This window comes from Cinclus cinclus, chromosome 2, assembly GCF_963662255.1.
Source record: "Cinclus cinclus chromosome 2, bCinCin1.1, whole genome shotgun sequence".
NCBI classification, from domain to species: Eukaryota; Metazoa; Chordata; class Aves; order Passeriformes; family Cinclidae; genus Cinclus; species Cinclus cinclus.
Window position 1 is genome coordinate 75,410,070 of NC_085047.1, and position 18,501 is coordinate 75,428,570.

The window sequence follows — 18,501 nt, forward strand, 5'->3', positions numbered from 1 at the left end:
GAGACAGCCAGTCACTTGAATCTTGAATGTGTGAATGGTATTAAAGAAAATGAAGGTGACTGCATTAATTTTCTTTGATACTTAGTTACATCAGATGTAACAGTTACTGTGTTTTGGTCTAAATTTGAGATGACCTACAAATTCTTTAAGTTAGTGTGTCAATTCGGGGGGTTGGGACATAATGGTGAGGTAGGTCACCTGTTCAACACTGGCAGCCTGTAGCTCCTATTAATCTAAAAATAGATGCCTGGGAGCTGTTACTAATGGAAACTTAAACCTTTACTTTCAGGAGTGCCTAGGTCTGTCCTGGTTTTTAGAATGAAAAGAAAATAAGAGATTTAAGAGTATTCACCCCAGAATATTTAAGGAAGTCTCCATGGAAACACTGTACCTAGCAGTAAGGAGAAGTACTTTTGAAAGTAAATGGCTGACTGCTGAGCTATGTTTGAAGTATAAATTATTAAATGAGTAAAACCTTTATGAAAATAGATGTGCAGTTACCTTCTGGATACAGTACTCTGCAGTGAGTACTGCAGTTTGGAATTACTGTGAAGAACGGAAGCTGTGCCTGCATAGGCAGGATCCCAGGTCTGCACTTCTGCACCCTTTTCCCTTTCACTTTAAGGGGTAAGTCAACACTTTGGAGCTCGGGCCGAGGTGGTGTGATGGTGTATGATGGGGAGAGAACCTATCCCCATGTCCCCAAGCCGAGGATGCACCTGCGGGAGCGGGGCAGTCCCTGGCAGCAGCAGGCAGGCACAGCACTTCCTTGGGTGCGCCTGCCAGCGGCTTTTCCCGGGTGACGGCGGCTAGCAGATTGCACCGGGAAGATGAAAAGCGTGTAGAGTTATGGAGAGGCTGGGAGCATATAATGCACGGGGGAAGCCTCAACTGAAGTTAATGGAAGAATAGCATTTGCTGCGTTCTTGGAGGCCAGAGGAGCAGTGCTGGTGGTCTGTGGTTGTTGAAGCTGCCCCTGCTGATCACAGGGGAGTTGGACTAGTGAACCTTTTAACGTCCCTTCCAAACTTTACTGTGATTGTAATGTACTCCTCTGTGGTCTGCATCTGCTGCCCCAGTGTTCTCTCTGTTGCCCCTCCCTGAGTTCTCAGCTGACAACTCTTTGTTGTTGCAAGCATGAAACAGTAATAAAATTTTCTCATTAAGAGTTCAGAAAGATTTTCAGTTAATATGTCTTCTTTAAAAAAAAAAAAAAAAATCAAAATGTCCCTACCAACATTTTTGGGAATTTATCTCAAAATCAGGTAGAACTTTTGCAAGACTAGTGTCAACTCTTTCAGCTCTACTTTAAATGAACCTTTAGGTGAATTAAACTTAAGAGTTGTGTGCGAAGTTTTACAGGCCTCACTAAGTTTATGGTATCATTGGTACGTGTGGCATTGTTATGAATACAAATGAATGCTGTGTAGCTTTTAGTCCTACTTTACTGGCTTTATTATCCCAACCTAAAATAAGTGAACTGTTTGAGGGTTTTTTTTCTTCTTTTTGGTTGTGTTTTTTGTTTTGTTGTGACTTTTGCTATCTATAGAATCATTATAATAGTTCTGTATAACTGAAGAAAATGTTTGTGATTTGTTGTGTGGTTTTTGTTTTGTTGTTGTTCCTCCCCATACTGTTGCTGTAACTTCAAGAAGTTCGGTTTCAGTGCTAGGATCCCTACTCTGTTCAAAGCTATATAAAAATCAAAAGGATGGTATCAAAACCAAGAACTTAGAGAGGATATATTAGATGAGAAATAGAATTTGACTCTGGGAGATAATGTGAACATAACAGTCAACACAGACATTAGTCTCTCTTGTTAATCAATAAAGATCTTCTTTACTGTGGTATGTATAAAAAGATGAGTCAAAACACTTATTCTTCTCAATCACTCTTCAAATCTTATTTTAATATGAGGCAGCTTAATAGATGTTTGAACTAGTTTCGGATACGTGAGACAATAGCATGAAAGCATATGATCATTTCAGAACTTGATGAGGGAGACAGGTGCTGTAGTCCTTTGGAAGTAGAAACTCCCCTTTGCATTTTGAGATGGGACCACTTAGAAGGATTTGCAATTGAAGCCAAAGAGATGTGTATTTGACGCAATAAGGAATATGAGAAAAGTGTACGTGGTCAGAGCAACAGCTTGGAAAGGGTTATTTTTGTAGTAGCTCTCTGAAGGGATGAAAACAGGAAAGGTGGCACAGCCATATGAAGTGTTTTCAGTTGTTACAAGATGACAGTCCAAAGGAGAATGTCATTTGTGTAGATGGGGAGGAAAACTTAGCTGTGTGCCAAAAATAACAGAGTTTCATTTTAGCTTCCTGTGATTTTAGAGGGATAAATTAAAGATCCGCCTCTGGCATTGCACCAATGTAATGGAGTGGTATCGCTTGTGATTAAGGAAAAGCAGGAATTTGTAGAAAGGGTATTCTTAAGTCATCTTGTGCTAACAGATATCTATGAGGAGCCATCAGGTATGTATGTTAAGGCTTTGGCCAAGAAGATAAAAGTCTAGCCAATGCTAATGTTATCTCATAAACTTCATATATATGTATATATATTCTCCTGTTAAAATGAGAGTAGTTCCTTTGTCCTGCAAACCTGCTCCATCACAGGCATTTCACAGGGTCACATCTTCCTTCAGGCATCCGTCTGCTCTGGCATGGGGTTCTCCATGGGCTGCAGGTGGATATCTTCTCCATTGTGGACTCATTCACAGGTCACAGACCTTTGAACTCAACTCGAGACTGAAGTTCCATCCTGTCCAGTACAGCCGGCCAGGAACAGCAGCCACACTCTGGCCACCTGCCATCCCATCAAGGCACATCTGCATGACTGTTATCAAAGCATTCCCAGGCACAGTATAGTAAGGTGATAAGCAGTACAGCACTACAGCTAGCAGCAAAAGCAAAATGTGCCCACTAAAAAGCACTAAGATCCAAAATACAGTTACAAAAATGAACCTCATGGCAAGAGACAGGAGTCTGCTCATTACTAGCTAAACAGCACTAGCAAATACAAGTTCAGTCTACTATAGCCCAGAATAATTAATTTATTAAACTTGTTAGCTAAAATACACATTTTAAGACTAAAATCAGGGATGCTTTGAAGCATAAAACCTGAAATTAAATTCACTCTCCTAATGAAGCCAAAACTAATTTCCTTCACACTTCTTATGCTGAAGCTGTTAGCAAAAAATAAAAATCAAAAAACCAACTCTCCAAATCCCCCAATAAAAACCCATTTCACCTTTCGGACTAAATAGAATCTTTCTCGTCTTGTAAGATCTAGTTAAAACATGTACATTTAATTTCTTAACAGAAACCTTTTCCCTTAAACTGTAGAGATGGAGGATAGAGGTTTTTCTGACTTGCTATTAGTGGAGAACATGAGAAAGTACTGGTTCTGCAAAGAGGTTCTAGAGATTTCCCAACATCATCTATTGCTACAGGCAAACTTCCATGTGGTTGTGAGGTAAAGGGGAAATCTCCAAGTAGGAATACTTACATGTTTTACTTATCCATAATTTTTTTCTCCCTGAATACTAATACTTTATTTTGATAAGTTTACTGCACGTCTTGTATTAGGTATTGAAGATGACACTTCATAATGTCGAGAATTTTCTCTACCATCTTCAAGTTTATTTGCAGTAGGAGTCACTGTTTTCTCCCCACCCCTCCTTTCTTCATAGGGGGCCTAGAATGTCTTTTTGCTGTAGTGTGCTTTATCAAGAAGATTGTAACCTGTCATCTGTCTTTATACATCAATGTATAAGAGCAGTAGAACAAATTCTCTTAAAGGACATTTCATAAATCTACACTGGATCTTGATGACAGAAGAAGTTGCCAAGTCCAGGAGTATGAATAATTCTGAAATACTGGTCCTCTCTCCTGTTTATGAACTGTCATTCAGTAGACTGGATAATGACATAGTTTTATATCAGTAGTGGCTGATCTTTAGTGCAAATTTTAGTAACTTATGTTTTGGTTTGTTAACTGTACTCGAATGTGTGTAATAATACGCACTTAGAACTGGTTTTGCAGTCTTGTGTTGAAATTGCTGACATGGATTAAAGATTTCTTTTAAATTGAAAGCCTTGTTTTTTACACTTGAATGTAAAATGAAAGATGAACACTTGCATCTTCGAGGCACACTAAGAAAAATTTCTGGCTGTAAGGGGGGTGGTGTAATATCTAAAATTCATGCAGGGAGAAGATTCTAGAGCTAACCTGATGCCTCCCCCTTGCTTCCTTGGCTGCTCTAACAGTTCCCATCGGACTTCAGATTGTAGATAGGACCGGGGTTCCTAAATTGGTCGCGTGTCACGTTTGCCTCAGGAAGCTGAAACTTTTGAAGATGCCTTGAAGACTGCCGAGGTCTTGGAAACTTACTAGAAAAAACAAAAGTTTGGCATTTCAAGCCAAACAGAGAATGGCGTACCTTTTGGGGCATGTTAAGCCTGTTGCTAGCAGTTCTCCAAATTGCTACAATTTCATTTTTTTTCTCGTCTTTTCGGGTCAAAATTGCTCCCCTATCCTGCCATCGCTTCCTCCGCTGTTGGGTTTCTCCTCCGCAGCCCGCCCTCCAGCAGCCCGGGTGTGGTGGAGGTGGTGGGGCGCTTTTATCCTGCCCCCAGCCCCGACACCCAGGGGCGCTGGGCAGAGCCCTCCCGCTGCCACCCCGGGCGTGGGGGCCCCCCCGTCGGGCGGGGGCCGGGCCGGGCCGGGGGAGGGTCCCGGCGGGCGGTGCCTTCCCCCGCAGCGGCTGCTCGGGGCGCCTCGGCCGCGCTCCCTGCGGCAGCTGGCGGCGGTCGCGGGCCATGGGGGGGAAGAGCTTCCTCCTTGGCGTCCTGACCCTCGCCGTGCTGCTCCTGGCCGCCGCCTTGGAGGGTGCGGAGCCGCCGCTGAGCTGCGAGGCGGTCCGGAAAGTTTTCCAGCTGCGGCGGCTCGGGCCGCTCGGCGGCGTCCCGGAGTCCCCGCGGGCAGGTAAGGCGGAGCTGGTGGGGCAGGAGGCACCGGAGCGGCCGGTTTGAATTTGGTGCCGCCGGCCGCGAAGGGTGGGTGGTGCTGATGGCGGGGCTGGGTCCCGCGGGCGCATCGGGTCCCCCGTTCCTCTATAGCGACATCGGGGCTGGCCCCTCACTCAAGGGAGAAAACGCTCTTCTCGGGCTGTGGGCACTGGAGCACCCCGACAGCTGCCTACAGCCCCCTTGTGCCCACCCGCGTCCAGCCCGTATCGCGCAGAGCGCAGCGAGCCGGCTGCAGGTGCGGTCGTGCTGCTCCAGCCGGCCGAGGGCAGGCGCAGGTACATCGGCGGCAGCTGGAGGCTGGGGACGGCCGCCGAGCTGCGTCTGGGGCTGCTGGAGTTACTGTGCTGTGAAATGAGAGTGACTTAACACCGCTGCAGGTGGTCCGGCTGCGCGTTTTCCGTGCTGGATATCTGCCTGTCGCTGGATTGTGATGGAATAAAATTCCCGGGAAAGTAGAGTCTTTATGGCAATTTGAGTAGATCTAGCATTTGTATCAACAATGAATTTTTAATTTTTTTAAAAGTAGAGACTGAATGACGTTGCATAACACATAGAGTGGCATGTACATTTTGAGGTTTGAGGTTTTGTTTCCAGGTTTGTGAGAGCCTCGGTTGAACTCAGAGAATTAAAGTACAAGTATTTTAGTGATCAGCGAGAAAGCATTTTTTTTACGCATCTGTAAAGTATGTTCATGTTTGCATGACAAGTTAACTAATAACTGTGAGTCGGTGCTTTTTTGACAGAAAATTCAACAAAAGCCGAATTAATGTTTTCCTCACTTCAATATACCAGTAGCTAGACTTATTCTTTTTTTAAAGACAATTTGTGTGGTCTTTGTTAACTCTGCCAGTTGAGATAGCGCACACTAGGTTTATTTCAAAGGAATCCCTCCAAAATACAGCTTTTAATGACTCTAGCTTTAAATGTGACAGAATGCTTAACACAGCCAATATTGTTGTGTGTAGTTTACAAATTAGAGTAGTATATTTATTACTACATTTATCAACATGCATTGTTGTCTTCTTGCATTTTCCTAACCTAAAGATTTTATAATTGTGTTTAATAAACACTTGAATTGGAAAGCCTGATGAGACAGGTACTGTGCAAATGAATGTGTCTGGAAAGTGAAATCTGAGTTACAGCCCTGTCGGCAATTTAGGTGTTTTTGCGCTGATTATTTGTGTGACTAATCTCAGAATGAATGATATGGTATCACTTTATCTATGATCTTCTCACTCTGTAGACTGCTGTAAGTTTTATGCTTTCTCTGCCATTGTCATTTATTTTGATTACTCTGCTACTCATTTGTGTACTAGGGACAGGGAGAAAACATGTTGACTCAAGAACTATAGTACCTTGTATATGTTTCTTCCGCTCTACTCCTCCGATTTCCTCCTTTTTTATACCACCACTCACTTTCTTCTTTTGATTTTGACTTTGCTGCATTTCCTGTTCAAAGGAAAAGCCATGTTTGAATTGTGAGAATATAAAATAATTTCTTTCTCTGCTGCTGCCCTTGCAACCGGTGGGCAGCAGGAGGTGTGGTACAGCTGCTTGGTCAGCAGCCTTTCACACTTGGAGGGAATTACATTGCTGTGGGCAGCCAGAATTTTTGTTCTGAATAGCATTGATCTCAGATATAATGAAACAAATAATTGCAAACAGTAAAATCTATGCAGAGCTGGCAATGACAAGAAAATGGGGATTAAATGAGGATTTTAGGAGGTTTAGGTGTGATTAAAGGTTTTCGTAGGCACAAGTCATAACTTGGAATGTCAGTTTTTGCTACTGATCTATATTAAGCCTTCTTTTGAGGCAAGATGTAAAAATATTTGAAAACATTTTCTGATGGCACTAAGAAATATATTTGTGTCTAAGATGCTTGCATGTACCCATACAACACAAACATTTTTTTTGTAGGTGTCCAATTATGTAAATAGGTGTCCAAGCTGCCTCTACAAGGTTTAATTTTAGTGCTGAAATGTGGGCATCTGGCAGCAATTTTATTTTCTTAGGTTTCCATAAGGTTCCCAATGGGGCTGACAGATGCAATAACTCTGGGGAACTTACATCTTTCTGGTAGTGCAGTTTGCACTAGGTGGCATACCTTAGGCATCTCAGGTGCTCCTTGTGGGCAACCACAGTGGACAGCCAGTGCATCCTGTGGCATCTTGGAGCTACTCCATTATCAAATGTTGGTCATGTCTACAGAATAAGCTGCATAAATACCTCTACTGCATTGCCTCTGTATTTTTATTTTAGTGGTACCTTAGACATAACTTGTGTAAGAACACTTTCATTTAAATGTATTAAGCTGAATCTTTGGGGTCGAGTAGGATCACCAGCTGAAGAACAGCAGGAATGCTGGTTGATGTATGGTTTTGTATACAGTGGAAGTCAATAAAATTATAGGCTGTATATTTGCCTTGTTTTAATTGCATGTATAATAAAAAAGGAAAAATTCACATTTTTCCTCTTCTTGCTAGGAATAAAACCAGCAGCCTTGTATCAGTAAATCCGGCAGATTCTAGTTCTGGAGACTGTCATGTGTCTGTATTTGAATATATGTTAGCTCAAAAACCTATGCATTGTTTTATGTAATTTATTTATATAGTATATATTAATTTATATAATTAGAAATTAGATTTGCAGCTGTTGTGTAAAGGTTATGTGTCTTTAGGAGAGAAAAAAAATACCTCTGTCATCCCATGCAAAAATGACGTATATATGTACATGAAGGTGATCTTGAAGGGTATGGAAACTACAAATTTGAGTTTGTGTTGAAAATGGCAACTAGTAATAAAGATAAATAGATATATTTACCAATCCCAAGATACTTTTTGCTAGCCCTAACAATCAAGACATTTCAACTGTTCTTGGTCTTTTGTAAAAGTGATTTGGTAACTATAGTACAGACTTATGCTTGGCCCCATCACATGCTATATTAGAACATTTATTGCATTCATGCTGATTTTAAATGTTTAATGTTAATTGCAAAAATACTTATTATTTTTTTCCTGTCTGATTCTGTGCTACAAATACATTTTTGATGGGACTGTACAGAATAATCTCAGTAATTAAAAATCCTAAAAGACACTTTTTTGCTGTATGAAGAATGACATAAATGTAAAAAGTACTGAAAGGTTAGGTTTGGAGTTTTTTATTTTATTTTTGTGGATTAATATGAATTGGATTGTTTGAAAAAAAATAGAAAGAAATTGTCTGCAAAATACTTTTTTACATATATTTGTTTCTTATGTTCAAGTGATGTATATCCTTTCTGGTATTGTAACCTAAGCAACTTTCTTGAAGATTTTTTTTTACCCTAGGTGCTATTAAATCTAGATCTTTTAGCTAATTTCAGCAGCTCTTCCCCCCCGCTCCCCCCCCCCAAACAGATTAAATGGGAGCTCTGAGCTCTTCTTTGTTATCTTGGTTATCTTGGTGGCAGATAGCATTTCTTTTCTGGTTTCTTTCTTTCAGAGTATGTAGAACAGAGAAGTTGTGCATCCCCAATCCGTGGAAGTATTCAAGGCCAGGCTTGATAGGGCTTTGAACAGCCTTTTAATTAAAGGCATCCCTGACCATGGCAGAGGGTTGAAATGGTAAACTCTTTCCAACCCAAACCATTCTATGATGTGATTTGAGCAACAGCAGAATAGGATGGCTGGTAAACCATTCACTCTTGCCTTCTTAACAGAGCACCTCTGGTAGATATGTCAGTAAACAAACTTTCAGGCTTCTGTTTGCACCAAGAATCTGAATTTTGTGGCTTGTTGAAAAATGTTACATTTGCTGTCACTCTAGAATCAAACAATTCCCAGTGAAGTGGGGAGGGTGGGAAGTGATGGAGATATTTTTTTTTCAGCAGTTTGTTTTTTTTGGTTGGTTGTTGTTGTTTGTTTTTTTTTTTTTTCCCCAGGAATCAGTCTGGGCTTCTTTTCAGCAGACTTTGGGAGATCATATGTGCAATTATGAAGAGAAGAAGCATAAAAGACAGTGAAGACTGATTAGTATAAATTTTATTGCAAAGGCTTTTTGGTAGAGAACCATTATGAATACGAAATTGATTAAATGAGAAAAATTATGCTGGGAGGATGAGATAATGTTAGAATAAGTTGGTCTGTGGTACTATTGTTAATTCCAGTTAAAATATTCTTACAAATTCCCATTAAAGTAACAATAGAAGTCAGTTGAAAATCCAGCAGGTTACTTTAATGCAATTCCAAGATCATATCTGAATTCTAATTTGGATTTCTAGTATAATTTACATTCAGGTAATTTGGATTTTGGTTCCACCTCAAGTCAAATTAACTTTTTTTTCCTTCTTGTTGTGTAGAGGCAGGGACACTTCTAATTACTTTATTTGTTTAACAAGCATTCAGAGCTCTGGAAAATGATTTATTCAGAGACAGAAAGTGAATTGCTCTGTCAAATAAATTACTGATGTTCATTATATCACATCTGTTTTTGTAAGGACTGTTGCCAACAACGTAATTTTGTGTCTGTGTGAACATTTCACCTCTGAATCCACAAAATTATCACTGTGAAAAAAAATTGATAGTATTTTGAGATTAAAATCAACAAAAATGTGGGCTCAGCTCTGTAGCAGTTCCCCTAACTCAATCTCCAACCGTGCAGCTTCTCTAGGAAGTCATCAGTGCTCAAGTAGTTATAGGACTTGATCTGGCTGGGTTGGCCTGAAAGGTGATACTGCTCAGTAGAAGACAGAGGACTGTCTCCTGACTCTCATGCCGAGTGGACAAGACCGGGTCATGTCTACATTGCTTAAGGCTGGTGTCCTGTAGAAGGAATGGACTATTCTCACTCCATTTTCTCTTGGGATTCTCTGGGATTTTCTCTTGAATCTTCTTGAGAGCCAGTATGATGCTTTTGTAATGCCATGACACTGTGGGTTCCCCTGCCCCGACATTGAAGCAGTCTCAAAAATAGGAGGGCTTTTGGATGGACGACAATATGTTTTGTTCTGTGAGCTGTAGTGTGGGTGTATGGCTTCACCTTGCTGGGGTGCTTCTTAGTAGGCAGGAAGATGATCTTGGAGTGTATCTGGAAGGAGCCAAACCTGTACTACAGTGTTGTCTGGAGTGCCCTTTGAAAACAGTTCATAGAATGCACCATTTCTTGAAGAGCAGGTGAGAGAAATACTGGCGCCTGCTGAATAGAGCCACAGAAAGAAGTGAGGTGACAGTTCAACAGCATCGACAGTCAGGGCCAGGTGCTTGAGGCTGATCTCCATCTCTTTTACTGAGCAAAGCTGAATTACTTTACAACAATCATAGTAGTAGCAAGTAATGCTAAATCTGGGGTGATGCTTGTAACAAAAATAAGTTAAATATTAAAAGATAAGCATGAGAAAGACTTACATCTGATACAGGTTCCAATTCTATTTTGCAGTAAACCACTGATTGGACAATTGCTTCCAAGCCATATGGCATTTCAGTGCTGGCTTTTGAGACTGTCACGACAATCCTAAGTCTGTTTTGGAATTTTTCAGCCCCTGGATTTGATCTCTCAGAAGTACAAATAGACAGGAAGAAATTTACTACAGATCTGTCATCTTCTCTTCCAGGCACTTAATGTCCTCATCCTGTCAGCATTTGTTTATCTCAAGGTACTGAAAATACAGTTTTGTACAGCTGAGGCAATGAATAAAATTTTGAAATCCATTCCAGAGAGGTAAACTTGCACCTCAGAACAGTTATGTTTCTCTTTCCAAGCTATCTTTCCTAGACTTACTTAGTTTATTTTCAGTTCTAAAACCTTTCCTATACCATAACTATTTACTTCAATATATTTTTATTACAGGCTAAGGTATTTCACTTCTAGCTGCCTTGTGATCTTGTCTCAAAGTGGATCACAGTGTAAAGCCATCAGAATTTGGTACTGAAAAGAGCCAATATGCCTTTTTGGAGTAGAAAGTGTTTTCTCCATGTATTTCAAAATTGGTTATTGATAAAACAATTCTTGTGGAAGATAGAAAGTCTTTTAGATGTGAAGACTCAGAAAATAATTGTGTGGGTATTTTAATATTGCTTGTATTTTGAAATGGAAGGACCTGCTTCACTGTCTGATTTATGTGCCTTCTGAAACATTATCTGTAAGCTGTCCCTTGTTCTGTAGATCTCTAAAAAACAATTAGAAAACCACTCTGTGAGTTTTGAACAACAATTCAATTTTTAGTCAGTTATGTTCTTTGTATGTTGCAGTTGGTTACTTTTTCCCGGCCCATGAATGCAGTTGTGTTAATTGAGCTGGAACAAAAGTAGGTCAATAAAATGTACTTTATATTTATGTGATTAGCAGTCTTAAAACTATAAAACAAAATTCACTTAGGGTTGGGAATGAGATCCATGTTCAAAAGATGCTGCTTTAAAAAATATTTTTCATAAGATTAAGGGAATAAAATAACACTGAAGAGTCATCTGAAGCCATATACAAATATTCATTATTATTTTGGGGTTTTGCTGAAAGTGTGTCTTCTTGAAGCTATACTTAAGTCCATAAAGCCTAGATAAAGTTTCAAATTAACTTCTGTTTTACAAGAGGCAAAGGTTTGAAAGCTGAGCAGTGCCTAACAATTAAAATACTATCAAGAGCTATTTTTTAGGTTGTTTCATTTTAATATTGGACAAGTATTATTCGTGTCTGTGCCTGTGTGCACAGGGAATTGCATGTGAGCAGTTATCCTGTATATTGTTTGTTAAATAACTAAAAGGTAGAAGTTGAAAGGTCATGCAGATGAAAATAAGTTTCTTGCTATGTTTCTGCAAAATCTTGTCATGTCTGTCAGTGAAATAACATATTTGAGAACAAAATTTGGATTGGACTGTTAAATTTTGTATTAATATAATTTAAATTATCATATTTATTCTTTCATGATATGTTTGTTCTTTATATTAGAAAGCATTTTTTAGATGCAATATTAAAAAAGAAAAATAGTTTGAATACTAGATGATAACAAGGAAGTTGAATAATGCTTTTATGCTTGACTGTGCTCCAGTTGTAAAGTTATAAAAGTACTGACTTTTCTCTCTGGGATTTCAGCGTGCCTAAAATTTTAAAAAAGTACTCTTTTGTAGAAATGTCTCCCAGTCTATTAGGGAAGTAGGGACTTGGTGTCATGGATTGATGGGAATATTTGGCATTAGAGAAAGACACAGGGAGATTAGACTGGAAGTTAGGACTGTTTCATGTAGAAGTTAATATAAGAATGTTCCTTATGAACCCGTCAGGAACGGACTTTCCATTGGTGTGTTTATAATGTTTGGAAGTAGTTAGCTTTTTTAGTCCAAGATTTACAGAAGCAAAGGAGTGCCAGCCATGAGCTGCTCCAGCAATTCAGTTCCATCTAGAAGATCATGGAATCACAGAATAGTTTGTGATGGAAAGGACCTCTAAAGTTACTCTAGTCTGCAATGAGCAGAGGCATCTTCAAGTAGATGAGGTTGCACAGGGGCCCCATCTAACCAGATCTTGAGTGTTTCCAGGACTGGGATATCTACCACCTGTATTGTAATGTACAGTGTATATTCAGTATATTTTACCAAAATTAGTTAGCAATATTCACAGCTGGAATGAGATTACAATGTCAGGGAAATTATATTATGTGACTTTAATTAACTGTAATAAGTGTACTCTTCCTACAGAATTTTAATTAGAATCCCCTTCTGTTGAACAAGACCAAATGTTTTAAAGTCTTGCGTATTTCTTCCGTCTGTCAATACCCACATTAAAAAAAAAAGTTGCTGTTTTCTAGGTGTTTGTGTTTTGCATACTTCTGTTTTATATTAATCAGTGTAACTGCCTTTTCCTTAGGTGTTGATCTCCAGGTTTGTACTTTGAAAAATACAACATGCTGTACCAAAAAGATGGAAGAAAGGTATCACACTGCAGCCAAGCAAGATATACAGCAAGTGCTTCAAACATCAAGTGCTACATTAAAATTTTTAATATCTCATAATGCAGCTACTTTTCAAGGTAAAGCTTTCTGTTTTTATTTCCAAAGTTGTTCATACTTTTCTTGATTTTAATCTTTGATTATATATGATGTCATAAAAGTTATCTGTTAATTTTTAGCTTCTCCCTGTGCTTTTATACTTTCAAATAAGGAGTATTAAATCATGGAGGTGATTAGAAACTGCATTGCTTTTGGAATTTGTGACTTTAAAAAAAATATATTTGAGAAAAAGTAAGACATAATTCTAGTAAGATGCTTTGATTTTAATTGTAAACCTGTAACTTGATGTTCCTCTTTAACTTCTTTAACATGGGCCATACTAAAATGCAAAATTAATGCCTGAGCTGCTACAAAAGAGAGATATTTGTTTTACAGCTATTTCCACCCGCAATATTCATTTGTCTTTTTCTAGTAGATGTTTGTGGGTAGTTAGTTTTTGAGATTTTGAGGTTCCTTTTTAAGATCTAGTTTTGCAGACTTTTGAGTTTTTAAATATAATTTAAAAAAAAATTGCAGGTTGAGTGATAGTTGTTTTAATAAACAACTGATAAATAATAGTCATTTGGACTGATGGTGGGGTTTCCTTTTTGTGATTACTCTTCATACACTATTAATTTCTTTCTGATTTAATTAGGTGTAAGTTAATGCAGAAATTGGTTAAGGAGCTAAGAAGATTTGAAAATAGTAGAGATATGAGGTTGTATGTGATAGAGATATAGATTTCACACATGTTGAGGACAAAGCCCTAAACTCTTGTCATTTGTCTGTTAATATGTACTTATTAACCTTTATGACCACTTGGAAAGGATAATGTGATAGCTTCATACAGGTTTGGGAAGTTGTCCTTCTGGCAGCTCTCTTGTTATTAACTTGTGGTGCTGAAATAATTAGCAGAATGGGGTCCTAAAATGCAAAGTTCACTTTGGAGTACTAAAGCCTCCCCTTGTTTTTAAATTTAGGCTGTCTAATTCTAAAAATGAGCTGGAGTTGCGAGTTGCTGTGCACCTTTTGGGAGTTTGCCATTTAGCCTGCCTAACACAGGTGTCAAAGGGTGTTACAATCATGGGATCATTGGTAAAATTACCAAGAAATCTTTCCATCTCTTTTCTGCCTTTGTTCTTCTTTTCAACTTCTGTGTCTTATCTTTTTCACGGTACTGTAAGAGTTAACCCAGAGTTTGGTACATGTAATAGTATGTTAAATTTGGTCTGCTGTCTTTAGTCCATCATTTGCATTTAAACAAAAAACTTTTCAAAGTATATACTTAAAAGCTAAATCTGTTTTATATATCTTATGCACTTCACATATTTTTGAACTACGCACTTTAGTCTTTAGTAGTTTTGTCTTTATTTTCCTTTTATATAAAGAAGTATAACAGAGAGAACGTTGCATGGATCCTGGTACTATTTAGTTTTAAAACCTTGTTTAACCTTGAAGTAATTATTTGTGGAAAAACATGCTATTGAACACACCACTAATTTTTGAAGAATTGCAACTACCGTTAACTAAAATGAAAGCTAAATGATTTCAGATTCAGAAAAAATAAGATGCTGCTGATGTTTTTTCAGCTTGGAATTTTAGGAACATAGGAAGACATTATATCTTGTCTGAATTCAGTTTTGACCCTGCCTTGAGCAGGACTTTGGGCTGGAGACCTCCATAAGATACTTTCCAATCTGCATTATAGTATGACAGGGTGCCTATCTCACCACCAAATGTTTAGGCATTCCTTTTCTGTTTAGATCAGGCTGGGCTGGGCAGCTAGGAGTATGATTGTGTCTACTGCTGCTTTGGCAATTGGACAGAAATCTCATGAGTCATGCAGAAAGAGTGAAGGGGGTTGTTGGGGTGTGTAGAGAAGGGAGCAGATGTCATGGATTTTGTCACTGCTGTTACCTGCCTCTTCTCAAAGTATGTTGAGGTTGGCCTTAAAGGGGTGGACTAGATCCTAGCAGAACAAATAGCTAATGTTTTGTCTCAGTTTTGTACATATTCAGTAAAGAGAAGTACGCAGTTAAAATAAGTGGTCTGTATTTGACTGTGGAGGTCTTTAAATACAGTCTAGAGATCCTGAGTCTTCAGGGTGTCTAACTACCAGGGTCTTTATGGTGACCGTCTTGGTGAAACAAGGCAGCTCTCTACCCATCTAACTTATTATGTGTGTGCATGTGTCTTTGTATGAGAGTAGATTGATCTATATATATTGACATATCTTTTGCCTTGTAATGTTTGTGAAAATCCCATGGTTCTGTATTGTGGTAAGTGCTGCCTTCTGACAGTAACAATTGTCAATTTTCAAATGTGAAAATTCCATGTCTCCTAGGACATGTCAAGCTACATGGTGCCAATTGCTCTACTTGTGTTCTGGGTCCCACTGAGTACTGTTACAGTTTTTTCCTTATGTTTCAGGGTGTTTCAGAACGTGCGTTTTCTTTTTCGTTGTGAATCTGTTTCTTTTTAGTAGCTTTGAGGAATGGTAAGGGAACAGAAGGATGGGTGACAATGAAGTTAAGTAAGATGTTGATCTGATAAGTGGGAGGTATATTATGGAGAGCAATAAATCATTTTTTGCTTGGGAAAAGTGACTAGAGAACTTAAGCTGTATGATAATTTTGTTTCAAGACAGTCATTTTGTTAGGATATCATTCTTACACATTTTTGATTTTTAGTATTAATATTTGAGGAAGAGATTGTTGCTGTTGTACAGGGATTGCTATAACATCTCCATACTTGTAATCATAAACTCCAATACTTTTTAAACCTTACATTTACATGCCACAGACATCTCTCAATATGTACATGCTCATTTTGTACGGTTCTTAGAAGTTACTCGAAGTTTACACTGATTGTTGTTTATACCTGTAATCAGAAGATTAACAAGTGCCACCAGGGTTACAGTGTAGTCACATTGCAGTGCCGGTTTTTGTGTAGAGAAAAAAAAAATCTGTACAGTTTCTAAAATTAGGAGAGTAGTAGAATAGGCTTCTAAGAATCTGGTGATCTGCAGTGCAGCTGGCTGGAGTGCTGTGTAACAGAACAGCAGATCTTGTTACACTCCACTGTTTTTCCATAACCCTGTAAAACTTGGCCATGTGTGACATAGGACAAGATAACAGCTTGTCCTTTTGAAAGAGAAATTTAGAGATGAGAATTTAGTTGTGGCTTCCAAAGCAAATGGACTTTTCTTAGTGCTATTATGTTTGGCAACTCTAGTGTTGTAGCATAGTTTTTATAATTATTTCTGAATGGGGCTGCCTGTTGCTGAAACAGTGGACTTGGCAAGTGTGTATCTGTATGCAATAGTTAATAAACTGCACCCTTCAGTAGAGCATTACCTGACACTTCCTACTGCGTAGGAAAAATTTAATGCCTGTGCCATATAAGTTCTGAAGTATATTGAATCAGGCTTGCTTGATACAGTTTCATGTTTTTCTGTGAAATTATTACTACACAGTAGATCAATTTTCAGCTTTATCCTAGAGCAGAATTAAATGAAGTCAAATTGTTGCATCATATTGTTTGAGATCACAGTACAATTATTACATTTAAATAGGATAAAGTTTTAGTCAGTAGCTAAAGTAAATTGCGCGGACGAGAAAATGTGCTGAAATCTTCTGAGCTGCTTTCTCTGGTAAGCCATAAGAAATAATGGAATTTCTGTTCATCTTTGAGAAACTAAATGTGCCCTGGCACTGATTCAATTGCTTTCCATTCGTGAAGTTTTCTGAAGAATGATTTGGAGATCAGAAAATTTCCAGCTAGAGCTGCTGTATCTCTCATGGTTTCAAATGATATGTTGCCCTTCAGATCATTTGCAATACGGACTGCTTTGATGTTCCTACTTTTCTTCTTTCTCATATCCATAATCCTTTATATTTTAAGTGTGATAGAAATTAGCCTAAATCTAAATACTGGTGAATCCGAACTTCATTTAACTAAATGAAACTTAAAGATTCTATTAAAAGACAAAGTTGTGGACAGGTTGAGAGACTCCATTTATCGCTCTGTTATATTCAGGGATGAGGGTCTCCAAAATATCTGTGCTTCACCAGAGTTATGTTCTTCTTCCTTGGTTGCTCTGCAGCCCTTCCCCACAGCTATGATCATGCTCCCCTCTGGACTGAGGAAGTAGGGAATTTTAATAACACAGAAGAATCATTATACCCACTGATTGGGCTCAGGAACAAAGCTGTTATACAGACTTCATTAACTTCAGACATCATCTATCCATATGGAATTTTGTCTCCTTTATAATAAAAAAGCAGGATGAACATCATGCTAATATAACTTAGATTTGGACTCAGTATGTCTGTATATACATACACAGCATTAAGAGACTGATTTAGATTAATACCTAAAATTTTATTATTAATTCTGAGTTCTATTTCTGTATTGCAAGCAAGTCTTTTATCATTCCAAAGGGATTTGGTTCTACTCTATCTCATTCTTATCTTTAGATACTTATTTGTCTGTATGTGTGCTGTGCCTGTAGGTGCTCCTGGGGTATATATATATATCTATATGTGTGTGTATATATATATATATATACATATGCACAGGGATTTGATGGGCTTCTGTAACAGTTTTCACCACATCAGTCTTCTCTTAAATTGTTCTTTTCAAGTGTGTGCTTGTGCTCCCAGATTCTAGTCTCAGCCTGTTCATTTGCCATCAATTATTTCTCCTAGTTACAATAATGTCTGAGTTACAATTAAGCTGATGTCAGTGCACTATTCAGTCTCATACTCAGTGAGTACTAGGATTTTTTTTTTTCATATTTTTGTTAGTACCAAGCTATCTACTATTTTGGTTTATGTTTCTGTAACACAGTGATCAGTATAGAAATATGCTAATTCAGATTTTTTTTATGCTTTATGTAGTTCTTAAGCATTTGAAAAAAGAAGTGAAGTGCAAATTTAAAGCATCATTCTCTTGGGAGCAGTGGCCATAGAAAATTTGCATTTTCATGGATGCCTGCTTCCTGCTTATTCTAAGAAGTTTGGGAAGCTAATAGCTGACAAAATGCAGGAGTTTGAAAGACTGAACTCCAGCAGAGAAGGTAGTATAAACTTGCTGGTTTTGAATGGATGTTTAGTATTGTTTCAAAGGTAGAGTTGCCTGCAGCCTTTTAGATTTCCAAGATTTTAAAATACTCATGGAAGTTTTCACTTAGTATTTTTATTGTGTTAAGAAAAAGAAAAACCCCAAAAAGTTAGCAAGTCAAGTCTTGTTGAAAGAGAACTCAAAATAGTCCTGACACGATGGAGACAAAGTGTGAAAAAATTGTTGTTCAATAGGAACAAATGCAAAGAGCTCCATTTAGCTGGGGAGGAACAGTGGAAGGCATAATAGTAAGGGGGATATCTTGCAATGGATTTGTTCTGTAGGAGAAGTTCTGTGAATAATGATAGATCAAAAGATGATAAAAGTCAGCAGTTTCATGCTGTTGTCAGGCAGGCAACTATTTTAAGATTCTTAAACAGAAAGG

The 18,501-nt window shown here is 38.3% G+C and overlaps 1 protein-coding gene across 1 annotated transcript in view; it reads left to right on the forward strand.

Moving 5' to 3' along the window:
* Positions 1–4,825: 4,825 nt before the first annotated feature.
* Positions 4,826–18,501, forward strand: part of GPC5 (glypican 5) — a 575,796-nt gene continuing 562,120 nt past the window's right edge. Inside the window, exons 1-2 of the mRNA XM_062487799.1 lie at positions 4,826–4,991; positions 12,872–13,033. Of these exons, the coding sequence (XP_062343783.1) occupies positions 4,826–4,991; positions 12,872–13,033 (328 nt within the window). The remainder of the gene's footprint in view (positions 4,992–12,871; positions 13,034–18,501) is intronic.